Genomic DNA, 25406 nt, shown 5'->3' with positions numbered 1-25406 from the left:
TACTCGGAAGGCTGAGGCAGGAGAATTACTTGAAACTGGGAGGCAGAAATTGCAGTGAGCTGAGATTGCCCCACTGCACTCCAGCCTGGGCAACAGAGTGAGATTCGGTCTCAAAAAAAAAAAAGTATCATAAATATTATCCATTCCTGGCTCCCAGGTCCACAACCACAAATATTTTATGCATAAACATGCATATCTATATCTATATATATATATACATATGCATACACACATATATATCATGCACAAATGGTAGTATGTGTAATACCACTTTATTTTCTCACATCATTTATTTTGGAGATTGTTTCATATCTGCATACATATGCATACCTCATTCTTTAATGTCTGCAATAGTACAGGGTACAGATGTGCTGTTACTTATTTAACCAATGTCCTACTGAAGGGGTTTTAATTTTGGTGTTTAAAACAATGCCATAATGAATATTTTGTATGTATGGCTTGACCTAGTTATATGTGAAACTATAAGTGTAAAATAAACTCCTAGGTATTGGATAGCTGGATCAAAGGATATATGAATTTGCAGTTTTCATAGATTTTTCCAAATTGCACTCAAAAGACGCCGAAGAAATTTATACTTCTAACCATCAAATGCATGAGGACATCTCCATGTTTCTTATTTGTCATATATTTTTTTAGAGGTGGGGTCTCACATGTTGCCCAGGCTGGCTTTGAACTCCAAGGGATCCTCCTGCCTCAACTTCCCTCACACACCACTGCACCTGGCTACAAAGCTTCTCTGGTTATTCGTGGGCAGCTGAGATTGAGACCCAATGCTTGCTCTTGAACTGCCTAAAACATTAGTTTCTTGTCAGTTTTACTGGCCATAACCCACTTGGGGACTGGGGAGTGCTTTAGCCTGTCCTCTGACTGACATTTCCTTCTCACCCTTCCCCCAACCCTGGCTAGGACACAGAGTTGCAGAGGAAGTTAGACCATGAGATCCGGATGAGAGAAGGGGCCTGTAAGCTGCTGGCAGCCTGCTCCCAGCGAGAGCAGGCTCTGGAGGCCACCAAGAGCCTGCTGGTGTGCAACAGCCGTATCCTCAGCTACATGGGCGAGCTGCAGCGGCGCAAGGAGGCGCAGGTGCTGGGAAAGACAGGACGGCGGTGAGCAAGGGGGAGGCGAGGCCTTGATGGAAGCAGGAGGCCTTCTGGGTGGTGGTGGTGCCGCATGTGCCTGTGTGGTGTGTGGACCACCCTAAAGATGACTTCCCCACAAAGTCTTGTCAGGGACCTGGGAGAGACCTTGGTGTTTTACCACCACTGTGAGTTGCCCAGAGGTGAACTTGTGAGTAGCCAGGGCAGGACTTAGGAAAGCTGGTGTGTCTGGTGAAAGGTAGGCAATCTGAAGGGTAGCAAGTAATGCAAAAGCACTAATTTGGTAAGCCCTATCTGTGATCCAGTAAGACTGGCTATCTGGCTTTTGGAAAACTAATTCCCTCAACGCTGGTTCACCAAATGGCTAATTTACCACATATGGACAATAGTTTGTTATATCTGGAGTTCACCATCCAGAGGCAGGGATTGGGAAAGGAAATAATAAGAAACCTCTTAAGGAAAGCCTACCCATCCATTCAAACAAATTAGATTGCGCATTCTAAAAGGGCTCAGCTTCTGGATGTAAAATGTAAGCTATACTGACATTAGACGGATGATCTGACAAGTCTAAAGTGACTTGATTGAAGTGATGCCATGATAAAACCAAAATAGTGGGGAAAATATTTGGCAAATTATTCTAAGAATATGCCAATTTCGGTAAAGTAGTCATTTGGAGAACTGGTTTTTAGGAAAGTGGCCTATTTACTCCACTGAGGCTGCTTGGAGAAATGGTCCCACCCCCTCACAGGCATGGTGCCCATTCCAGCCGTGAAGGCTGACACAAGGGGAGGTTGCCAGGAGCTCACCCATGAAGCTACCAGAAGGAGGCAGAAAACCCACATTCTACGACTGTCCCATGAAGCTAGAGGACAGGCATGCTGGCAGGAGGACAGCCTCTCCTGAGAGGCAGCATGGACAGGCTCTGCCTAAGTCCTCAGCCCACACAGGTGACTTGAGGTACACCCTGAGTCCCTGGCAGCTAAACACATTGCCATTAGTGACACATCATTTAGCTTAAGGCTCTACTAGTCAGTAATTACTTTAGTGGCATTATGAATAAGTACAGATGAGCTGGCTGTCATTTCAGGAAAGGGACACATGTGGTGAGTCCTGATGATGGGCAGGGAGGGAAGGAAGGCGGGTGTTGGGCCCTGCAGTGGGGTGTGGGGGGGCGCTGCAGAACTTGGGGCACTAGTAGGGTGCAGCATATGGGGCCAGGAGGAAAAAGGAGAAATCAAAGTTGGGGAGTGGTAGGGAAGAAGAGTCTGTTGTAAATGGAACATAACTGTTCTCCATTGGTGATTTTCCTTTCAACAAACATTGGCCAAATTATTTTCTAACCCAGTACCCTCTTATATAAAAGAAGTGATGGGATGGTGGAAAATAAGCAGCCTTCCTATTGTTTAAAAAAAAAAAAAAAAAAAAAAAGCCTGGAAACCCCTCCAAGCCAGGGGTTTAAAGGAGAGCCCTTGAAATGAAGTCTCTCTGTGGGCACCTGTCCCCTGAAGGCCACACCTGTCCTTGGCAGGGGTTTGGGGAGGTAGTCAGGGAGGGTGCTTGGAGAGCGGAGCCCTGAGCTTATGCCTTATGTATGAATTAATGTGGCTCGACTTTCCCTAGTGTCCTGAAAACCTGGCAAATTGCTGGGTTCAATGGACAACTCTCCCTTACAGCCCCTTGGCCCTGCCAGCCTGGCTAGGGACCTCATGGGTAAGACCCTGGGACCAGGGGGATCCTAGAGCCCTTGGGAACCAGAGCAAGGGGGAACAGTGTCTAGAGGCCAAGGCCAGGACATTGTGATTTATCCACAGGCCTTCTGACAGTGGCCCGCCTGCTGACCGCTCCCCCTGCCGCGGCCGTGTCTGCATCTCTGGTAAGAAGCACAGCTACCTCAGCTGCTGGCACCCATTGCCCAAGTACACAGCCTCCTGCCCCATCTCAACATCTATTCCTACCCCTCTGCCCCTTAGACCTCCGGATTCCACTCATGTGGAAGGACACAGAATATTTCAAGAACAAAGGTGGTGAGTTCCACACACCCTGGGACAAAAGTAGGAGGCTCTTGTGGTGCTTTTGTTTTTTTTTAATGAATTTTGCCCTCTTTGTCCCCAGACTTGCACCGCTGGGCTGTGTTCCTGCTGCTGCAGCTAGGAGAACACATCCAGGACACAGAGATGATCCTGGTGGACAGGACCCTCACAGACATCTCCTTTCAGAGCAATGTCCTCTTGTGAGTACCTCAAACTGTGGCTGCCTCCTTCCTCCACTCTGCTCCAGTTCTGGGTGAGAGAGTTCCAGGGGAGGAAGAGGAGTGGGTAGTGGGGAGGGGAGAAGCACCTGGCCTTCACTGCGGAACTGTCTTGCACTTGCCCCACCCATATCCCCCACCCTTTGCGTCCCTGTACTTTCCTATGACAACCCTCCTTTACTCCTCCCACCAGCACTGAGGCGGGGCCAGACTTTGAACTGCGGTTAGAGCTGTATGGGGCCTGTGTGGAAGAAGAGGGGGCCCTGACTGGCGCCCCCAAGAGGCTTGCCACCAAACTCAGCAGCTCCCTGGGCCGCTCCTCAGGGAGGCGTGTCCGGGCATCGCTGGACAGTGCTGGGGGTTCAGGGAGCAGTCCAATCTTGCTCCCCACCCCAGCTGTGGGGTAAGGCCTTGCACACCCCCACTGCCCTCAGCTGCCTATATTCTGCCCACAGGTGATCTTTGAACGGTGCTGAGTGTGCAGAACCCATTTTGCATTGCTGCCAGGATGTGCAGGCAGACAGGAATGAGCAGTGGCCACATAGCTGGGAGGCATTCCAGCCAGTGCTCCAGAGCTGGGCTGAAGCCAGTCCAGAAGACCAGTAGGAAGGCAGGGAGAGTTAGGCTCTGGGGTCTTAACTTTTTAGCAGCAGCAAATACATTATATTTTTATTTTTAGAGATGGGGTCTCATTATGTTGCCCAGGCTGGTCTTGAACTTCTGGGCTCAAGTGATCCTCCCACCTCGGCTTCCCAAAGTGGTAGGATTACAGGCGTGAGCTACAGCACTCAGCCTAGCAAATACATATTATGTGGATAGAACAGAGCTTCTTGGTTGGAGCAGAGTACTCTGAGACCTGTGGTGGTGCCTACCTGGACCTGGAGATACCTCATGGGACCACTGAGACTCTGAGAAGCAGTTTGACAACCTTTGGGTAATGAACAGAGTACTGACTTTGGACACAGATATAGCTTCAGATTCCAGCTCGACCACTTACAACTATAAATTATGGGCATGTTTCTTAACCTCTCTAAGCCTCAAGTTGCCTCATCTAGTTGAAGAAAGCCACCAACCTCACAGGGCTGTCGCAGGAATACAGTGGAATAAAATATATAAAGCATAGGTCCTGACACTTAGCTGGAGCTCCATCAATGCTCATTCCTAACTCTCTGGAGAGGCAAGTGAGTTTTCTGTGGGGCAGCCTGAACAATGGGGCAGATGTGCGAAGCCCTTAGAGTTCCTGCTGGCCAACACGCCCCTCCCCCAGCTGATGCTCTCTCCTATCTCCCTCAGTGGTCCTCGGTACCATCTCTTGGCTCACACCACACTCACCCTGGCAGCAGTGCAAGATGGATTCCGCACACATGACCTCACCCTTGCCAGTCATGGTAAGTAGTGTGTGCATGAGGGACACACACATGTGGTGGTGAGAAGAGGGGCTATGGGATAGTCCCCTTCTCATTCCCCTGCCTCACCCTGCACTTCCTCCTCCCCTAGAGGAGAACCCTGCCTGGCTGCCCCTTTATGGTAGCGTGTGTTGCCGCCTGGCAGCTCAGCCTCTCTGCATGACTCAGCCCACTGCAAGTGGTACCCTCAGGGTGCAGGTGAGGGGGCCCTGAGGAGTGGAAGGGAGCAGGGAGAAGGCAGAGGAGAGCTGGACAACCAGGAATAGAAGAGCTAATGAAAAGTCAAGATTTGGGTGGAAGAAGTGGGGTATGGCCAGATGAGGGGAGGAATGGACAGCAGTGTGGACAAAAAAAAAAAAGGTTCTCATTGGCGGGGGAGCTAAGAAGAGGGATACTGGGGGTGTGACTCCCCCAGAACATGTTGAGTCATTTGTGCAGCAAGCTGGGGAGATGCAGAACTGGGCACGAGTGCATGGAGTTCTGAAAGGCACAAACCTCTTCTGTTACCGGCGACCTGAGGATGCCAACACTGGGGAAGAGCCACTGCTTACTATTGCCATCAACAAGGTGATGGGTCCCTTGGTAGTGAGGCCACCAAGGGCATGGGCCCAGGAGCCTCTCCTTCAGGCCCCAGGAGGGTGGGCACATACCTCAGAGATAGAAGCAGGCCTCCTGCTCCTGACAGCGCCACATCCAGCTTCGGGGGCCCACCTTCTCCCCCACCATGGTATCACTGCGTGAGGATCGTCCCATTTACTTGCCATCCTCAGTCCCTGCCAAGTCTCAGAGAGGGTTCTCCTGCCTGCCAGTTCAGGGTTTTTCATCCTCTCTCCCTCAGATTCCAATTTGTATTGATTTTACCACTTCTCGTTTCCCTCCAAGTCCAATTGCCCTTCTTTGCTCCCTATCCCTTTCGTTGGCTTTCCTGCCTATTTTTGGCAGTTCTGAGGGACCTCTGGCTGGAGCATACTTGCATACCTCTGTGTCTTCCCTGCCTTGCTCAATTCCTTTTTCTGTGTCTCAAGCTGCTCCTCCTCCCCTGACTCAGGACTGGCTGTCTTATCCCCAGCCCTTTTTTTGCCATTCCTTCCTAGTCTGGTCAGTAGGAAGCAAATGACAGGGCTCAGCAAAAGCCCCCAAGCTCATCCTTCTAAGGCAGGAGTGATCAAGGCTGCCTGATGTCACTGCCGACTTCTGTGACCAAAGTAGACCTCTTCTTTCTCCTGCAGGAAACTCGAGTCCGGGCAGGGGAGCTGGACCAGGCTCCAGGACGGCCCTTCAGCCTAAGTATCAGTAACCAATATGGGGATGACGAGGTGACACACACCCTTCAGACAGAAAGTCGGGAAGCCCTGCAGAGCTGGATGGAGGCTCTGTGGCAGCTTTTCTTTGACATGAGTAAGAGAGAAGAGGGCTGGGTTGAACCTTTGGGAGGGACTGGAGTTTGTCATTTTTACCAAAGGCCTACGTTTCAAGATTGTGTGGAAGGGAATGTAGCAGGAGAAAGGGTGGCCTGGCCCTCTCTAATCAGTGCTCTTCCTCCAGGCCAGTGGAAGCAGTGCTGTGATGAAATCATGAAAATTGAAACTCCTGCTCCCCGGAAACCATCCCAAGCACTGGCCAAGCAGGGGTCCTTGTACCATGAGATGGGTAAGTGAGAGGCATGTGCACTCCAGGAAGCTGTTGGGAAGTAGGGTTGGGGACTTCAAGAGAAACTAGATAATGGAAACAGAGAGAAAGCACACTCTGGACTACACCAGATCTCCGGGGACCCAAGTCTCACCCAGTCCCGTGTGTTCCTTTCTCCTCTCCAACTCTTCTTAGAACCACCTCCACCAAAGTTCAAAACAAAACCCCAATGAGCCAGGATCATTTCGTGGATATCTTTCCTAATTTCTTCTTTTCTGTTTCCCTTTCTGCATGTGGATTCCTGTCTCTTCCTCTGACCCTTCATTTGCCTGGCACTGCTTTCATTTTTCTCCTCTTTCTTGGTTTCTTCACCCACCTCTGCTTCCCACCCCTCACCCCCATTCCCAACTACCTTGTCCTGTGTCCCACAGTCTTATCAGAGCCTGTAGCCCCAGGGAGCCCAGGTGAGGGGCTGCTCCTGCAGGATAATGCAATCTCGGCTGAGATCCGGGCTTTGCTTTCCTCCTATTACAGTGACAGGTGATAGGGCTGGGTAGACTTGGGGCCTGAGCTCTGACTAGCCCACCCCACCCCAACCCCTTCCTGGTGCCACAGCTATTGAGCCGCTGGATGACATCGCAGCGGTGACAGACATCCTGACCCAGCGGGAGGGCGCAAGGCTGGAGACGCCCCCACCCTGGCTGGCAATGTTTACAGACCAGCCTGCCCTGCCTAACCCCTGCTCGGCTGCCTCAGTGGCCCCAGCCCCAGCCTGGACCCAACCTCTGCCCTGGGGGAGACCCCGAACCTTTTCCCTGGATGCTGTTCCCCCAGACCACTCCCCTAGGGCTCGCTCGGTTGCCCCCCTCCCACCTCAGCGATCCCCACGGACCAGAGGCCTCTGCAGCAAAGGCCAACCTCGCACTTGGCTCCAGTCACCAGTGTGAGAGAGAAAGGTGCTGGCATAGGATCTACCCAGAAGAGAAAATGACCCCTGCGCAACTGGACTCTGGATACGGTGCTGTCTATAGCAAGTTGGCCAGCCTGGCCTCCTCTTCCTCTGCTGGACTTGGGGTAGGCTGCAGGGGTGGGCAGAAGCCCCTCCTAAATTGTGGTTCCCACGGTACCGAGGGACTCATTCCTGGGGCTGGCTGGGACCTCCCTAAACTCTTCCTGGAAGAAAACTGGAACGACCTCTGCCCTACCTCCCTGCACTAACCAGCTTTGAGGATGGCACTGAAGAGCCCTTGTGACTCCCACATCAACCATTAAAGTTATTTAACAGCAGCCTTCATCTGGCTCCTGAGGATAGGGTGCCTCTCTCTGCCTGGTCTAGACCTGCCTCACCTCACCCCTGGAGCGCAGTTCACCAACTGTGAAATATGACTGTGATACTGAGTAATCAGACAAGGGCTGGGTGGAGGGGGTACTTTATGAATACCACAATGACAAAGGAAGGCTGCTCTTCTCACACACTGCTGAATCTCCGGATCTCTGCGAGGTCATAGCCAGTCACAGCAAAGGAGCTGCCTGAGGAATCACAGAATCGAGCACCACACACCTGGGTGTCGGAAACACACTCACCATGACAGTGTTCCACCTGGGGGAGCAGAGGACTGGTTAGGGCCTGCTGCTCCATGCTTGGGCCCCCATCCCACCCATCCCATGATACATACCTCAATGTAGCTGCTCTCTGGGCTTCTGCTCAGCTTCCAGATATGCACAAAGGTGTCCTCAGCTGCGGAGAGTAGCTGTAGAAGAGGAAGAGGGGGAGTCAGAATGCCCTGACAGGGGACAGGTATAATCTGGAATGCCCAGCCCAGGTGCCCCAGGGAGGGGGCTACACTGAGTTGCAAAGACAAGCCGGTAGTGTTCTCTCAACATTCCACTGCCAGGAAAAAGGGTATGTAGGGACAGAGGAGGAAACCGACCTTGCCCGCCTCAGGAGCCAGGTCCAGGGCAGAGATGGCCCGGGCATGGGCATTGATCTGGACGTGTAGATTTCCTGTAGTAGCCTCATACAGATGCACTTGTCCATTCCCATAGCCTGCTGCACAGATCCCCTGCCACAGCTGCACAGAGGGGCACGGGACTCTGCAAGGGGTGACACCCAACTTTGTTTTGCCCCGACCAAATCCTACTCCCCATCCTGAAGCTACCTCAGGAAGTCCTCTACATTTCTGCTTCACCTACCCAAATCCTGGAATGCGGGTCAATAATGTGAATTCTGGCCCTGATCGCCAGACACACAGCAAGCCTGAATCATCTGCCGTCACCATGTCAGCCACACAATCCTGAAGGGAAAGGCAAGATCAGCCCTTCCCTTTCTCCCCTGCTATGGTACCGTATACAGGACAGGAGGGGAAGAGAGGCAGCATGTGCATCAGGGAAAGGGCAAGATGTGGAGCCCTCACTAGCCAGACCCATCAGAAACCACCCCTACCAGAACCCTTCCTGAGGGTTCCCTCAGAAAGCATGAACTGCTTTCCTTGGATTTCTTCATGGAGTCCCATCCCCCAATAGCATGTTAGGAGCGGGTGCATAATTGCCTCACTGGATGGATAAAACTGAGGCCACCATGTCATGACCTTCTGGAGGTCTTGTGAACCAGTCACTGTCATGACTAGACCTTGGGCCTCTGCACCCCAACACTAGGCAGCCAACATAGCCCGTGGGCCTAGCCCTATGCCAGTGCAATGGAGAATATGAATAAGAAAATATATACCTTGTTCTCAAAAGGTTTGCAAACTAATTGGGAGATGAGAGTTGTCTTTTGAGGGCAGTGCCAATTCAGGGTTCAGCTAAGAGAGATCAGTGGGAGCTAGAATATAGGGAAAGCTTCCTGGAGAGGACAGATGGCACTAGAGCTGGGCCTGAATAGGTAGGACTTGCCCCAGAGATGGAGGCTGCACATTTCAGAACTGGAAAGTATCTTAGAAACCATTTGTTCCAACTCCTCATTTCACATCAGTATTATAGTCTTAGTTAACTATAAAATACTACATAAATGTAAAGTATCTCTGGCTTTATCACCGAACTTGGTTGCTAACGACTAGGAAAGTGCAGATTTGCCCAAAGCCATCCACCTGTTTAGTGGCAGAGCCAAGACTCAAATCCAGGTCCCCTGCCTCCCAGGGTGGAGAAGGCTCCCAGGTGGGTAGAGGAAGTCCACTCACCTGTCCCTGGGCAGGCTCGGTGGCAATGTCTGTGATTGGTGTCTGGTGCCCAGCCAGCTCCTCACTCAGTACAATGTTCGGACCCTTGGCTGGGATGTCAAACACCAGCACCCGGCCTGACCATGTTCCTGCAGCCAGAACCAGTGCCCCAGTGATGACTTCATGACCCTCCTGGGTCTTCAGCCACCATACTCAGCACTCACTCCATCCCAGAAACCTTAGTAACAAATCCCCTCTCACTGCTTCGACAGCTCTGCCCCTTCATTCACTACCCTCATTCTATCACCCTGACCCTCTGAACCCTTCCATGGTTTACTGGAGTCTCTGATTCCACTGCACTTCTACCCTCCCCTTTAACTTTCCACAATTTCCTCAGGCCCTCATGATCCTCCTGGCCACAGCCCACATGCCCCAGCACCCCTCCATGCCCTGCCCTTGGCTCCCTCACCCACACAAATGAAGTGGCCACTGGCAGCAATTCCCCGGGCAAACACAGCCTGTACTGAATATGAAAGGGCAGAATGATCAGAAATATCCCCACGCAGCCCTAGCAAACACTCCCTGCCCCCACCCCACTTGGTTCTGCAGGTACCTGGGGTGGCATCTCCAGAGTCCAGTGCATGCCAGTAGACCATGGTGGAGCCATCGGACTCGTACATCTGGAAGACAGGGGCAAGAACCAGGGGGCATAACCCAACTGACCTCTGCTGAGTTCTGTGCTGAGTACTTCACATATCATGATAGCCTTAGCCCATTTAATCTTCAAAACAAACCTGGGATGTAGGTGCTATTTTTTATCCTCATGTATTCAGAGGACGACAGTGAGGCTGAGGAAATACTGTAAGGGCATACAACTAGTAAAGGGGCAGATACTGGAGGTGGCACTTGGGAAATGGAAAAGATGGAAGGATTGAAGATAAGAAATAGAAAAAGAGTGAGTGGGCCAAGCATGTGGAAAGTTTGGAAATGTTTAGAGGCAAGTAGGAAAGAGTCTAGAAGCCTGGCAGGGGAGCTGAGAAGGCTCTGGTGGGGCAAGCAGGAAAGTCCTTACCTGTATTCCTCGATGTGAGGTGAGTACCAGCAGTACTCGGAAGGGGAGGACACACCAGTGGACCTGGAGGGAGGTGCATCAGTGTAGGGAGAAAATCAAAGCAGGGATGATGAGGAGTCAGATTTCTTTCTTTTCTTTTCTTTTGTTTTTTGAGACGGAGTCTTGCTCTGTCGCCCAGGCTGGAGTGCAGTGGCGTGATCTTGGCTAACTGCAACCTCAGCCTCCCGGGTTCAAGTTATTCTCCTGCCTCAGCCTCCAAGGTAGCTGGGATTACAGGCACACACCACCATACTTGGCTAATATGTTTGTATTTTTAGTAGAAAAGAAGTTCACCGTGTTGGCCAGGCTGGTCTCGAACTCCTAACCTCATGTGATCCGCCCATCTCGGCCTCCCAAAGTGCTGGCATTACAGGCGTGAGCTACCACGCCCAGCATAAGAGTGGAGATTCTGAGGTCAGGACATGCCTGCTCCTGGAGGTTTGGAGAGAAAGGGCAGGGGGTAGGGCTGGGTTCAGCAACATCACTCCCAACTCCATGCCTCACCTGAGTGATAAGTGGGGGGCTCACTCCAGCACCCTCCTTAGCGTGGAGCTGGCGCTGGGCCAAAGGTACACCCTCAGGAGCAGTGCTAAGAAGCTGGGCGCTTGGTCCATGAACCACACCAAAATGCGTGAGGTTGCGAGCCGGCAGCTGCAGCACACTGAGGTTGTTGCACAGGGCGGCGGCCGAACCTCGAAGGGGAATGGAGCGCTCCCAGCGAAACATCCTGTGGGAAGGTGTACCCGAATCACCAGGCGCGCAACCAACAGACGCAGCGGAGATGCAGGAGGGCAGCTATCAGCGAGCATTTCAGAAGACGCCAGAGACTGGGTCCTGGGATGGGGTGCCCCAAGGATGGTGATGGGGGAGGGCCACAAGGCGTGGGGAAGGTCTCGAGGAGCAAGACAGGGGAATCCCAGGGCTGTTTGGGGGCGACGGGGGAATCCCAGAGGAGGAATAGTGATGACACAGAACCACCCGATGGCCCCCAAGCCCACGAGCCAAATAAGTGTGATGAAACCCCCAAGGGTTTCTCTCTCGGCTCGGATCCCTAAGGCCCCCGGGCTAGGTCAGAGGTCATACCCGCAGCCCCAGATCGGCTCGCCTGACTGCTGGTTCGTAGGGTCCCTCCAAATCCGCCGCCACCATAGAGACGACGCACGTACGCACTGCCCTTGGGCGGAGTGAGCGGCCGGAACTAGCTGCGGGCGGCGCGGTTTCCCGGGCAACTGTGGGCGGGGCGAGCGACCCGGAGCGCGTAGTTTCCTAGGCGACCGTTAGGCGCCTTGGATGCAGCCGAAACACCAGCGTTGCAGCGACCGCGTTGGCGATGGCGCACGAAGGCTCGGTGAGCTTCAGTTCCGCTGGGGATGCGCCAGAGACAGGGTTGGCAGTTAAGGTCGGTGTCGGGAACAGTGGGCTGCCTCTGGGCCTCCGGATGCCGCTACTTGCTCCCGCCCACCGCGCTGGAGTTCTAGATTACCAAGGAAGCCACGTAGATACTCGGGCGGAAAACCTACACCTGCACAGTGCCCACTCACACGACACGCTTTGTCACACTCAAGCAATGAGGGAAAGGGTCAGTGGGTGGTGTAGAGCCCGAGAACAGGAAGTGGATTTTGAAACAGCTAATGAATGTGATAAGCCTCTTACATTTAAATGGATAAACCAGAAACAGGCATTTTTTAACAGATAAATCTATTTCGAGAATTTCAAGAGGAATAAATATATTAATTAACAATTCAGAGGCTACACTTGAAAGTCAAATTGTTTAAGAGCCAATCAATTTTAAAATAAAGAAAAACAGGGTGGGTGCAGTGGCTCATGGCTGTAATCCCAGCACTTTAGGAGGCCGAGGCAGGCGGATTGCCTGCGCTCAGGAGTTTAACACCAGCCAGGCCAACATGGCGAGATCCTGTCTCTACAAAATACAAAAAATTAGTTGGCTGGTGGCACCTGCCTGTAATCGAAGCTACTCGGGAGGCTGAGGCAAGAGAATCGTTTGAACCTGGGAGGCTGAGGTTGCAGTGAGTCAAGATCGCGCCACTGCACTCTAGCCTGGGCGACAGAGAGAGACTGTCTCAAAAAAAAAAAAAAAAAAAAAAAGCAGATTTGAAGAGGTTTTGTTAAAAAATATCTCTGTCCCCTCTGGTCACCGTCATGGGTGTCAGATGCGAGGCTGGGAGGGAGGTCTAAGGAACCAACTCTCTTTACCCAGTCCATTCATTCCTGCTCTAGTCAAGCTTGGCCTGGGCTGTGGGCCACTCCGGGTGCTTGCCACCGGGCTGTTCTCACTGGTGAACAGGGGTAATGACACTTACAGGATTTTGAGTTCAGTGCGAGACTTAGGAAACACCAGATCTGGGGGGAGAATGAATTTAGGAAACAGGTATGAAACGAGGTGTTAGTGGAGCAATAGGGAAAGGTTCAGAAAGGTCACGTTTGAAGGTGAATTTTGGAAGGAACCAGGTTCGGGGAGACTGGTGTGAGGAATTGAGGAAGCTCCCAAGAGATTGTAAACTTTTTATGTCAGTAAAGTGAGTTTTGGGGACTAGTCTTTTTTTTTTTTTTTTTTTTTTTAAGTTATAAAAGGAAACAAACTCATTGTAGAGAACTTACAAAATAAAAAAGACATAGGAAGGAAACATACCCTCTGTTATCATTTTGATGTTTTTCTTTTGTTCAACACAAAGTGGTCTACATCTATGAGATCATAATTGATTTGTAATTTTGTATCCTGCTTCTTTCATTTAACATTACATCATAAACATTTTCTTTATGCCATTGCAAATTCTTTCTAAAGAGTACCTTTAATGGCCAGATGTAGTGGCTCACACCTGCAAGGCAGGTGGATCACTTGAGGCCAGGAGTTCAAGACCAGCCTGGCCAACATGGTGAAACCCCATCTCTACTAAAAATATTTTAAAAATTAGCCAGGTGTGGTGGCAGGTGCCTGTAATCTCAGCCACTCTGGAGGCTGAGGCAGGAGAATCACTTGAACCTGGGAGGCAGAGGTTGCAGTGAGCCAAGATCGTGCCACTGCACTCCAGCCTGGGTGACAGAGCAAGACTCTGTCTCAAAAACAAAAACAAACAAACAAAAAAAGATTACCAGGCTGGGCGTGGTGGCTGACACCTGTAATCCCAGCACTTTGGGAGGCCGAGGCGGGTGGATCACGAGGTCAAGAGATCGAGACCATCCTGGTTAACATGGTGAAACCCCGTCTCTACTAAAAATACAAAAAAATTAGCTGGGTATGGTGGCGCGTGCCTGTAATCCCAGCTACTCTGGAGGCTGAGGCAGGAGAATTGCCTGAACCCAGGAGGCAGAGGTTGCGGTGAGCCGAGATTGCACCATTGCACTCCAGCCTGGGTAACAAGAGCGAAACTCCATCTCAAAAAAAAAAAAAAAAAAAAAAAAAAAAAAAAAAAAAAAAAAAAAAAAAAAAAAAAAAAAAAAAAAAAATATTACCTTTAATCATTACATAATATTTCACTATAGCATAGTCAATTATTTATTCTCTTTTTAAAACATGTTTACAATATCCTGCTATTATAAACAAAACCACAAAGAATTTGTTGGAGAACATATTTTTATCTTCATTTCATAAAATGCCTTTTGGTTGTATTTATAGAACTGAAATTGCAGGGTTGAAGGAGCGAAAACATTTTTTAATGTCTTCATGCATACTGCTGCAGGATGGTGTCACACTAAACCTTTGCCAATGTATTCTTATTTTTAAAATAATTTCTAATTTGATGAACTAGAAATCAGAATCTCAATACTATATTTATTAGTCATCTACAGTCCCTCTTTTGTGAAATGTCATGTCCTTTGCTTATCTTTGGGATCTTAAATGGTTTTTCTTCTTATAGTTTAAACTTTTACTGTAAAATAGCCCAAGCTGGACTTGAACTTCCTGCCTCAACCTCCTGAGCAGCTGCAACTGTGGGTATGTGCCACTGTGCCTGGCCATTTTTATTCCATTTTTTAAATGTTATTATTTTTTTAAAGATAGAGTCTCACTGTGTTGCCCAGGCTAGAATGCAGTAGTGGGATCTTGGCTCACTGCAAACTCTGCCTCCCGGGTTCAAGTGATTCTTGTGTCTCAGTCTCCCTAGTAGCTGGGATTACAGGCGCCGGCCACCATGCCTGGCTAATTTGTATTATTAGTAGAGCTGAGGTTTCACCATGTTGGCCAGGCTGCTCCGAAACTCCTGACCTCAAATGATCCGCCTGCCCCAGCCTCCCAAAGTGCTGGGATTACAGGCGTGAACCACCACGCCTGGCTGATTTTTCTTCTTTTATGTGAGCTTTTAATTTACTCGGGGATATTTATCTTTTTTCATGTTTGTTGTAAATGTCTTTGGTTGAGAGGCTCTGGAGTCAGACTTGCATGTGAATGCATTCTGACTTCACTATCTCTACTTGTGTGATACTGGGTAAATTGCCATAAAATGGAGAAAAGAATAGTTGGTAAAAATGTAGCAAACTTTTTATGCTGCCCTGAATCGGGGCTGTGCTCTTCTAATTGGGACTCTGAGTCGGGGCTGTTTCTGGCTCTGAGAAGGCATCCAGCATTTATAACCAGCCACAGCCACATTGGAGCCAGGCCAGTCCTCAGGGCCCCTCACCGCCACTCCAGGCAACCCGGAGTGCATACCGCAGGCCAGCTGCCGAGCTTGCGCATCCCAGCCATCACTCTTCCACCTGCCCCTTAGAGTAGAGAAGATGAGCAAGTTGAACTCGAAGTCCAGCCAGCCCTTGGCCTCCAAGCAGAAAAAGGACGGCATTGAGAAGTGGGCCCAGGGCAGGCCACACAAGCAGCCTCCAGTGAGTCCCAGGACAGCGCTGGTAGGGAGTCAGAAGGAGCCTAGTCAAGTGTCAACACCTAAGAGACCTCGGGACAGACCAAAGGGAAGCAAAAACAAGGGTGCTACCAAGACCTGAAAAATCACCACAGTTCTAGGAAGGAAACCAAGGGACAGACCCAAAAAACTGGAGGAGGAGGAAAAGGAGGGCAGCTCACAGGAGTCCGTGGAGGAGGAGCAGTGACCATATGTGCTGTTGGCTCCTCACTGGAGGAGCAGCTTCCTTTTGGGACAGGACGGCTATGCTCAATTCCCACCACCCCCATCCCTTCCCCAGGCCCACCATCACCAGCGGCGGTGGCCACCCCCATCTTCTACCTGTGCCCTTACCACCACACCACACAGCACACCAGCTGCTGCAGGGCCCCCATGCGCTGACTTGGGAGGATTGCCCCCCACCCGGTTCCTTCCCCTTCCCCCCCACTCATGCATACACACGTGCCCTCCTGGACAAAGCCAATGTCCCACTTAGCCACACCCTGACCCTGCTGCATCCCCACTCCCTTGATAGTGGGGACATTGTTCTCTGGGCTTTTGGTTTGGGGACCACCTCTCTGCTCCTCCACTGTTCCCTCTGGCTTCCCATAGAGGGGCCTGGGAGGGTTCCCCTGGCCTTAAAAGGGGCCCAAGCCCCCATTCTGGGATGCCTCACTCCACTGTCCTGGCAGCAGAAGGTGTGGCCTATGGAAGGGGGTGCTGGCCCCCAGGATTCCCTCACCCAAACTGTCTTTGTCACCACGTGGGGCTCACACCTTTCATTGTTCCCTACCTTCCCTAGTCCCTGCACTAGGTTGGACAGCCCCCATTGGCTACAGAAAAGCAGGAGGGGTGTGAGTCCCCTCCTCCCTCTTTGCAGTGGCTCCAGCCCCCTTGCCTTCTGCCTGGGATCTGAGTACATATTGCAGTGATGGAGATTCAGTCACCTATTGTCCTGGTGGGGCCCATGAGCCCTGTGGCAGCCACCTGAGGTGGGCTGGGGCTGCTCCCCCAACCCTACTTTGCTTCCACCACTCAGCCATTTCCCCCTCCTCAGATGGGGCACCAATAACAAGGAGGTCACCCTGCCTGGTCCCAATCCTCCTGCTCTTCCCACCCCCCAAAAGTTCTGATTCCATCCATTTTTCCTCTGTTCATAAACTAATTCTGGGCAGTTGTGTTGTTTTTGGTTCAATGTTCCATTCTTTGACATCTGTTATTGCTGCTGCTACCAGCGCCAAATGTTCATCCTCATTGCCTCCTGCTCTGCCTATGATCCCCTCCCTGAGATACTCTTTGTGGGGAAGAGGGGGTGGGACATGGCAGGCTGGGTGACCAACTATCCCAGTTGGGGTCCTGCACGTAGGATGCTGCAGCTGAGTGAGCAAGGGGCCCCCAATCGACCATAAAGGGTATAGGGGCCACCTCCTCTCCCTGGTCTGTCAGGGAGGGATAGCCATGATCTGCCCCAACCTGGGGCTCCCCTTCTGGTTTCCTATTTGCAGTTACTTGAATTTTTTTAAAAAAATCCTTTTCCAGAAAACAAAATGTAGAGAAGACTCTAAATAGCACCAATAATTCCAGGACTGTTGACTGAGTTTCTTTCTCAAGTTCTTTGAACTCTCAAGAATTTTGAACACTTTGCACCGGTATAAGGAACATGAAGTTAAACCTTCACATTGCCTGGGCTTGCTCACTGTGTGCTCCCAAGCAAGGGTGGTTAACTTCTGTCAGACTTCAGTTTCTTTCTTTTCTTTTCTTTTGAGAGTCTCACTCTGTCACCAGGCTGGAGTGCAGTAGCGGTAATCTCGGCTCACTGCAACCTCTGCCTCCTGGGTTCAAGCAATTATCTTGCCTCAGCCTCCCCACTTCAGTTTACCTGTCAAATGTGGTTAGTGGGCTGTCATGAAAAGTATTAATAATTAGGTCAAACATCTGCTAAGTATCTGTCACATAGTGGGCTCTTCCTCAGTTGGCCCTTTCCCTTTTCCTTCCTACTGGACAACTTGAGAAAGCTTCCCCTAGCCTATTGCTGCTCTTCCCTTCCACTTCTTGGTTTCCTACTCTGACTACCCTGTTTTGTTCTCACAGAGGCAGGAGAGGCAGGTCCGAGACCGCGGGGTGACCCGGTCCAAGGCGGAAAAAGTGCGACCGCCCACCGTGCCAGTGCCGCAGGTGGATATCGTGCCTGGGCGGCTCAGTGAGGCCGAGTGGATGGCGCTTACAGCCCTCGAGGAGGGCGAGGATGTGGTAGGGGACATCTTGGCCGACTTGCTGGCTCGAGTCATGGACTCTGCTTTCAAAGTCTACCTGACTCAGCAGGTGGGCCGGGAACCGGGTCCTTCAGACTCATCTGCTACCTCTCCCGTCCCTCCCTGCCTACCTGAGACCCTCTCTTGCCTCCACAGTGCATTCCATTCACCATCAGCCAGGCGCGGGAGGCCATGCTGCAGATCACGGAGTGGCGCTTCCTGGCCCGGGACGAGGGAGAATCTGCAGTGGCAGAGGACCCCACATGGGGTGAGGATGAGGAGCCTTCGGCATGCACAACGGACTCCTGGGCTCAGGGCTCAGTGCCCGTGCTGCACGCGCCCACCTCAGAGGGCCTGGAAAACTTCCCAGGTGAAGTACACTCCTCAGGAGCCTCCTCGTACTCCTCTGCCCTTACTCCTGCTCTACCCTTTCCGACATCTCACTGCCCGAGCGCATTTTCCCAGGACCCTGGGGGCGTGGACCAGATCCCCTTAGGAAGGTCGTGGATAGGTCGAGGCTCCCAGGAGCAGATGGAGTCTTGGGAGCCTTCTCCAGAGATGAGAGTCACCTCGGCCCCTTCTCCCACATCGGAGCTGTTTCAGGGGGCAGGGCCCGGAGGTCCTGTAGAGGAAGCGGACTGCCAGTCCAGAGGCCGCCTCTCCTCGGCTGGGTCCTCGAGTGTGAGCTTCCAACTGTTGGTGGAGAAGGCGCCTGCCGACGATGCCAACCCGTCTTTGGAGCCGTCCGTGGTAGCCAGCCCCCAGGCCTCAACCGAGAGGGCACAGCCCCTTGGCTCCCATTTGTCATTGGAAGACCTCTACTGTTGCATGCCCCAGCTGGACGCAGCTGGGGATCAGCTGGAGCACAAGTCAGAGGGGGTACTCCGCCTCACCTCGGGCTTGTGGGTGTCCTGCCCCTCTGTGGGCGGCGCCACGCGCCCCACTGCATCCTTCCAGCAGCAGCAGGCCGGGCCCTCGGATGTGCAGCTGAGTGCTGAGCACCACGGGATGCCCTGCAAGGCAGCCTTGAAGCGCCTAGACCCTGCGCGGCTCCCTCGCCACTGGGTGCGCCCCCTGGCCGAGGTCCTGGTCTCAGACTCTCAGAAACGCCCGTTGGAAACTTACCACGGGCACCAGCGGGGCAAGAAAACCAAGGCCCGGGCCGAACCCCAAACCCCCAGCCCCGGCACCCGCGTCTCCCCGGCAACGTTCTTCCCTCTCCAGCCAGGCATTCCTTTCTGTGCCTCGGACTCCGGCCCCACACTCCAGTTCCCCACTTTAAACTTAGGCCTATCGTCGCCATGCTTCCGGTCAAAGCTACCACTCCCCGGCTCTGGGATCCGCCTCCTCACCACACACCCGGTATTCCCTGATGTGGTCTGCAGCCCCAGCCCCAAGCTGTGGCCCAGTGCCAGGTGGCCCAGCGGTTGGGAGCAGGGGGCCGAGCTGCTGGGCGAACTGTGGGCTGGCCGAACCCGCGTGCCTCCACAGGGTCTGGAGCTGGAAGACAGGGAGGGCCAGGACTCTGGCAGATGGCCTCAAACCACACCCCAGGTCCTTGAAGCCACTTCCCAGGTGATGTGGAAGCCTCCGTTGCTGCCAGAAGCCATGAAGCTGGCCCCTGGCGTAAGCATGTGGAACCGGAGCACCCAGGTGCTCCTCAGCTCTGGTGTGCCTGAACAGGAGGACAAAGAAAGTGATACCTTTCCTCCCGTTGAGCAACAACCCATCCAGACAGGTCCCCCAAAGCCCCAGGTGACCGTGGCACAGCTATTGGAGAACTCAGTCCCCAAAGTGTGGTCATGCCCTACTAAGCCCTCTGCCTCACTCTGAGCCCTGAGCCTCTGGCAGTGGTAATGGGCTCCTCCCTCTGCTTGCCAGAAATAAACACCTGAGTTGCCTTAGGAAGTGGTCTGATGTCTCTTGTCAGTTTCTTCCAAGGGTGTCCACTCTCTCACTGAACTCCAGGGGGAGCAGTTATCCTGCAGACCTAAAAGAAGATAGCACCAGGGTTCAGGAAATAGCCCCCTTGCCACCCTTAGGAGACCCTGCTTTAGCACCAAAGCTGCGCTGTCACAGAGGCATTCTAGAGAGACCCCTGTTCCTTTGGGGACATAAGGGTTGCCAGTGGGTCTGGCTCTGTAGAGAGAACTTCGGGCCTCCTTTCAGTAGGGGAGGAAGAAGATGGCTCTGCATAAGCACAGAGCGATTCCAGATGTGAGGAGTTTGATTTCTTGCTTCCCTGGTCCCTGGAGCTTGGTCACTTCACCCTAGACTGCAAATCCAAATTTCACTTTTGGAGTTAAGGAGGAACTCTCAAATTCAAACAGTATACTGAAAAAACTCAGAAGTCAGTGCCTCCTTAAATTTTATCCTAGGCTCCACTCTGCCCAGATTTATCCTGCCCCAACTTTCTCCTACAGCATTTCCCCAGCAGGCCCGGGAAGTTTCTGGTATGTTGCTGTGGGCTACGCTCAGCACCCTGGTCTGGGGCCCTGGCTCTGTCCTCCTTATTCTGGTCCTCCTGGCTTCAACTATGTGTGCAGCTCTGGCAGAAGTCTCATCCCTGGGACCTCCAGCACTGCTCCACAGATATGACTGGGAAAACAGCCGTAGTGATTGAGGCCAACAGTGGTGAGTGCTCCTCCCACCCTGTGTCCTCACAATGGGCCTCAGCCCCCAGCAACACCCACAGGGAGGGCAGGTAGGAGCATCCACTGTCAACACCCTTGTCCCTCCCCTAGAGTGTCCCTTGTCCACTGTAGTCACCACTCAGATTAGCCTACTCAAACCTGCCCTCCCACAGGCATCAGGAAGGTTGTATCCCAAGAACTGGCTCAGTGTGGGGCCCGAGTGATCCTTGCCTGCTGGAGCAGGGAACATGGACAGCAAGCCCTGGTCGAGATCCAGGTAACTTCAAATAGCAACCATCTCCTGATTGGCCAGATGGACCTCAGCTGCATGACCTCTATTCGGAGCTTTGCCCAGAAGCTTCTACAGGAGAATCCTGAGATATATCCGCTGGTAAACAATGCTGGAGTTGGTGGTATGTGCCTTGGCTTGCTTCTCCAAACATGTTTCGGCAGCCTTCTTTCAAGCTCAGGGACCCCAAAACAGGTATCCTCAAAGCCTAACCTATGCAATCTTGCCAAAACACACTAATCCATTCCCTCCTCTAAAAAACTGACATTGAGTTATAGCTTTAAACTTCATTACCCCATCTTTGCATGTACATGAGCCTGTGGCATTTCTACTGAAGGTAATATGTCCCTCCTAGTCCATGTCTTCCTCAAGGTGGTCTCTTTATCACTCAGTGACAGTGTTTTCATCTCCTCCCAGCATTCCCCAAGACACTTAGCCCAGAGGGGCTGGATCTCACCTTTGCCACTAACTATTGTTGGGCTTTTTCTGCTCACAAATCTACTCCAAGGTAAGGAAGGATGGGCATCTTCTGTGCTGCCCCTCTTCCCTGTACCCCTGGCATTCTAGTGACTGTCTCCCAGGACCACCTCCTGCTTCTTGGCACCCAGCTTCTTGCTGAGTGGTGACCCACCACACTTTTGTGTCACACATTAGGGAAGCCCAGCTGGCACAAGTCAGGATTAGAAGGCTGGTAGAAGAATCGTTCAGCCCAAAATATAATCAGCAAGGGGATATGAGATCCCAGACCTCCTTCTCTCATCCTCTAGTTCTAGCCAGACCAGTAGAGTTAGTCATTGTAATGAAGGCTTCTTGAGGGGACACTAGGCACTAGAAACAGAGAATGCAAGAAGATTCAGAGTTTCTGTTCTCAGGGTCTGCCAGAGATGTAGGCCATACAGGTGATAGAGTTGATACATTACTGCCTTGGACCTAAGTCCTCTGAAGAGGCCCTTTCTGATTGAGAAAGTTTGGGCTCCTCCAGGGGAAGGTTCAGAGAGTGGGTGGCAGGCACATTCTCCCTGATGTTTTCTCCTAGATTGTATAATAGCCCCTTTATTATTTTTGTTTGTTTTCAAGAAAATTACTCATCTCCTTACAATGTGATAGTCTCTTTAAAAGAAAAGCAATTTTTTTTTTTTTTGAGACGGAGTTTCACTCTTGTTACCCAGGCTGGAATGCAATGGCGCGATCTCGGCTCACCGCAACCTCCGCCTCCTGGGTTCAGGCAATTCTCCTGCCTCAGCCTCCTGAGTAGCTGGGATTACAGGCACGCGCCACCATGCCCAGCTAATTTTTTGTATTTTTAGTAGAGACGGGGTTTCACCGTGTTGACCAGGATGGTCTCGATCTCTTGACCTCGTGATCCACCCGCCTTGGCCTCCCAGAGTGCTGGGATTACAGGCTTGAGCCACCGCGCCCGGCTGAAGAAAAGCAATTTTTTTGGCCTGGTAATACATATCCAAAGTACAAAATTAAAACTGTACAAAAGGATACAGAGGGTCTTTTTTAAGTATTTTTCTCTTCTTGTACATTAGCCACTCATTCCTCTCCTGAGAGGCAACTACTGTTGCCAGGGTCTCACGTATCCTTTCATTGTCAACTAAATTAGTCCCAACTGGAAAGTGAACAAAGGCAAAACTCTATGCACCTGCAAGTACAATTGTTTTGTCCCTTCCTACAAATTGTAACATGTCATGATATATCTGGATCTTGATTAGTGACAGTTTCTTAAACTTCCTTCCTGTCTCCTCTAATCTATTCTCCCCACTGCCACATCTAGTAATCACTTTTCATCATGGTGATAAGACACTTTCTTGCTTTCTTGCTTAAAATCCTTTGAAGGTACCCTCTCCTTTGTAGGATGAATTCTAAGCCCCTCCTCTACACTTAGACGGCCCACTCCTCACTGAGAGCCTTGCCTTTTGCCCTTCCTTAACCCACAGCCTAATCTCCAGCCAGACAATCCACAGCTCTTGGACCACAGTCTGGTTTTTTTTCACCCTCTGGCTGTGTTTTTGCACATATGGTTTCTTCTACCTGGAATATCCTTCTGATCGTGTTGGCCTGACTAACTTTATAGTTCAGTTGCCAAGAGGCAGCACAGATATTACCTCTGCTGTGGATCTTTTCCCAACCTTCACTTCCCCTAGCCACCCCTATTTATGGGGCTTCATTAGCCCCTTTGCACACATCTCTGTGACTGCACTGATGTTGCTCTGTGTCTCTCCAACTGAGCAGAGAGCCCTTTCAGTCTCTGTGTCACTGTCTGCAAATTTAAGGTCCATTGTCTTCTTTAAGAATAATTTTCTTTTCAGCAAATTTTGGCCAAATACCCCCTGCTCAGTTTTTCATTTATAATTTGTAATTTTAAAATTTTATTTTGTATTAAGTGTTTTTTTCTGAGGGGACAAGGAGCAGGTGTTGGGAGCAGCTCATGCAGCAGGCTGACTTCCCACTGAATGATTCTTAATTTCAGTGTAAGGCTCAAAATAGTTTTAGCATTTTAAAAACAATACTGTAAACTCATATGTGGGCTGGGCGTGGTGGCTCACGCCTGTAATTCCAGCACTTTGGGAGGCCGAGGCAGGTGGATCATGAGGTCAAGAGATCGAGACCATCCTGGTCAACATGGTGAAACCCCGTCTCTACTAAAATTACAAAAAATTAGCTGGGCATGGTGGCGCGTGCCTGTAATCCCAGCTACTCAGGAGGCTGAGGCAGGAGAATTGCCTGAACCCAGGAGGCAGAGGTTGCGGTGAGCCGAGATTGCACCATTGCACTCCAGCCTGGGTAACAAGAGCGAAACTCCGTCTCAAAAAAAAACAAACAAAAAAAAACAAACTAATGTGACAACAACTATTTTTTATACTTTGTATAATCCAGACTTTTTTTCTTTTTGAGACAGAGTTTCTCTCTTGTCACCCAGGCTGGAGTGCAGTAGCGTGATCTCGGCTTACTGCAACCTCTGCCCCCTGGGTTCAAGCGATTCTTCTGCCTCAGCCTCCTGAGTAGTAGGTAGGATTATAGGCGTAACCCACTGTGCCAGGCCTAGAATTTTTAATCTACATATTTAGCTTAATATCTTCAACCAATATCGTCATTCTTCTTTAAAACAATTCATAGATTTTAGAGTTCCCTAACATGAATAATTCTCTTTGAATTTAAATATTTTTTGTAACCCAATATTTAAATTATACTAGTTTGTTAATCTCACAAATCAGATATTATTTTAAATAGGTGATACTTGTACAGATTTGCTCATATGTTTAATATCAATATTTAGTATTGCCTGCTCTTCTTTCCTGTATATCAGATCTTCCATCTTGGATTATTTTCCTTCTACCTGAAGCACACCTTTAGAAGTTACGGCCGGGCGTGGTGGCTCACATCTCTAATCCTAGCACTTTGGGAGGCCAAGGTGGGTGGATCACCTGAGGTCAGGAGTTCAAAACCAGACTGGCCATCAGGGTGAAACCCCATCTTTTAAAAAAAAAAAAAAAAATGAAGTTACTTTAGGCCAGGCTTAGTGGCTCATGCCTGTTATCCGACCACTTTGGGAGGCCGAAGTGGGTGGGTTGCTTGAGCACAGAAGTTTGAGACTAGCCTGGGCAACATGGTGAAAACCTGTTTCTACAAAAATAAAAAAAATTAGCCAGATGTGGTGGCACCTGCATGTAGTCCCAGCTATTTAGGAGAGTGGGGTGGGAGAACCGCCTGAGCCCAGTAGGTCAAGTGAGCGGTGAGTGAGCTGTGATCACACCATTGCACTTCAGCCTAGGTAACAGAGTGAGATCCTCTCTTTCTCTCTCAAAAAAAAAAGTTACTTTAGTGAGGGTCTGTGGTAGACAGAATTCTAAGATAGCCTCCAAGATTCCCATCTTTTGTGTATATGCCCTATAAAATCCCCCTTCCCCTTAAGTCTGAGCAGAACGCATGAATTTGTTGGGATTTCACTCCTGTGATTATGCTATTTGCCTGACATAAGGGATTTTACTGATGTAGTTAAAGTCTCTAATCAGTTAATCAAAGTGGTGATTACTTTGGGTGGACCTGACTTAATGAAGTGAGCCCTTTAAAAGGGTTCAAGCCAGCCAGGCGTGATGGCTCACGCCTGTAATACCAGGACTTTGGGAGGCCAAGGTGGATGGATCACTAGGGCAGGAGATCGAGACCATCCTGGCCAACGTGGTGAAACCCCATCTCTAATAAAAATACAAAAATTAGCTAGGCATGGTGGCGGGAGCCTATAGTCCAGCTACTCAGGAGGCTGAGGCAGGAGAATCGCTTGAACCCAGGAGGCGGTGGTTGCAGTGAGCCAAGATCATGCCACTGCACTCCAGCCTGGGTAACAGAGCAAAATTTCGTCTTTAAAAAAAAAATGGGTTCAAGCCTTTCTAGAAGCCAAAGAGATTCATTTACCTTAAAGAAGCAAACTGCTATATTGTGGAGAGGGCCACATGGCAGGGATGGCAGGTGGCCTCTAGGAGCCAGGCCTCAGTTCTATAGTCACAAGAAACTGAATTCTGCCAATAACCAGTGAGCTTGAAAGTGGACCCTGAACCTCAATGGGTTTTCACTCCTGGATAACATCTTGATTTCAGCCTGGTGACCTCCTGAGTGGAGGACCCAACAAACAGGTACCCAGACTCCTGACCCACAAAAACTGTGAGATAATAAATGTGTGGTTTTTTTTTTTTTTTTTTTTTTTTTTGAGATGG

At 50.8% G+C, this 25406-nt stretch overlaps 3 protein-coding genes, 1 long non-coding RNA gene and 1 pseudogene across 13 annotated transcripts in view; 4 read left to right on the top strand and 1 right to left on the bottom strand.

Moving 5' to 3' along the window:
- Positions 1–7688, top strand: part of RTKN (rhotekin) — a 15942-nt gene extending 8254 nt beyond the window's left edge. For 4 of the 8 annotated variants that reach the window (XM_017508718.1, XM_017508723.1, XM_017508719.2 and 1 more), the window contains 11 exons: positions 928–1127; positions 2930–2991; positions 3089–3142; positions 3231–3348; positions 3560–3769; positions 4660–4754; positions 4864–4970; positions 5211–5339; positions 6002–6170; positions 6318–6422; positions 7017–7688. In XM_017508718.1, coding sequence (XP_017364207.1) covers positions 928–1127; positions 2930–2991; positions 3089–3142; positions 3231–3348; positions 3560–3769; positions 4660–4754; positions 4864–4970; positions 5211–5339; positions 6002–6170; positions 6318–6422; positions 7017–7348 — 1581 coding nt within the window. In that variant the 3' untranslated portion in view covers positions 7349–7688. The other 4 variants (XR_001819100.1, XM_017508726.1, XM_017508725.1 and 1 more) reach the window with 4 other exon arrangements.
- A 127-nt stretch (positions 7689–7815) lies between these two features.
- On the bottom strand, positions 7816–11859 carry WDR54 (WD repeat domain 54). 2 transcript variants are annotated; one of them, XM_017508727.2, is made up of 10 exons: positions 11751–11858; positions 11172–11394; positions 10629–10691; positions 10170–10236; positions 10026–10079; positions 9578–9705; positions 8595–8695; positions 8333–8495; positions 8078–8152; positions 7816–8001 (listed from the first exon to the last, which is right to left on the bottom strand). In XM_017508727.2, exons 2-10 carry the CDS (start codon positions 11391–11393, stop codon positions 7870–7872), a joined length of 1005 nt encoding a protein of 334 aa, XP_017364216.1. In that variant the 5' UTR covers position 11394; positions 11751–11858; the 3' UTR covers positions 7816–7869. The 2 variants fall into 2 exon arrangements, with proteins under 2 accessions (XP_017364216.1, XP_037587383.1); XM_037731455.1 differs by lacking the exon at positions 10026–10079 and having other exon boundaries at positions 11751–11859.
- Positions 11860–11920: 61 nt separating this feature from the next.
- On the top strand, positions 11921–19599 carry CUNH2orf81 (chromosome unknown C2orf81 homolog). The gene is made up of 3 exons (XM_017508716.2): positions 11921–12015; positions 17606–17836; positions 17923–19599. The coding sequence occupies exons 1-3, from the start codon at positions 11998–12000 to the stop codon at positions 19597–19599; spliced, it is 1926 nt and encodes a 641-aa protein (XP_017364205.1). The 5' UTR covers positions 11921–11997.
- On the top strand, positions 15311–17030 carry LOC119468237 (annotated as a pseudogene). The gene has a single exon (XR_005196890.1). The product of XR_005196890.1 is annotated as a high mobility group protein HMG-I/HMG-Y-like (transcript).
- Positions 19600–21073: 1474 nt separating the features above from the next.
- LOC108289310 overlaps positions 21074–25406 on the top strand; it is a 4778-nt gene continuing 445 nt past the window's right edge. Inside the window, exons 1-2 of the long non-coding RNA XR_001819101.2 lie at positions 21074–21196; positions 24002–24106. This is a non-coding gene — a long non-coding RNA (uncharacterized LOC108289310). The remainder of the gene's footprint in view (positions 21197–24001; positions 24107–25406) is intronic.

Source organism: Cebus imitator, unplaced genomic scaffold, assembly GCF_001604975.1.
Source record: "Cebus imitator isolate Cc_AM_T3 unplaced genomic scaffold, Cebus_imitator-1.0 Scaffold399, whole genome shotgun sequence".
NCBI lineage: Eukaryota > Metazoa > Chordata > Mammalia > Primates > Cebidae > Cebus > Cebus imitator.
The sequence above is the reverse complement of the archived record's forward strand: the minus strand, read 5'-3'. Positions and strand labels throughout refer to the sequence as shown.

Excerpts from the sequence above, each read along its gene's own strand:
- WDR54 (XM_017508727.2), bottom strand. The coding sequence starts at position 11,393 with ATGTTTCGCTGGGAGCGCTCCATTCCCCTTCGAGGTTCGGCCGCCGCC. Across the intron at positions 10,080-10,169 it reads CTCTGGAGATGCCACCCCAG|TACAGGCTGTGTTTGCCCGG; the intron begins GTACCTGCAGAA and ends TTTCATATTCAG. Across the intron at positions 8,496-8,594 it reads ACCCGCATTCCAGGATTTGG|AGTCCCGTGCCCCTCTGTGC; the intron begins GTAGGTGAAGCA and ends CACCCCTTGCAG.
- CUNH2orf81 (XM_017508716.2), top strand. Across the intron at positions 17,837-17,922 it reads AAGTCTACCTGACTCAGCAG|TGCATTCCATTCACCATCAG; the intron begins GTGGGCCGGGAA and ends TTGCCTCCACAG.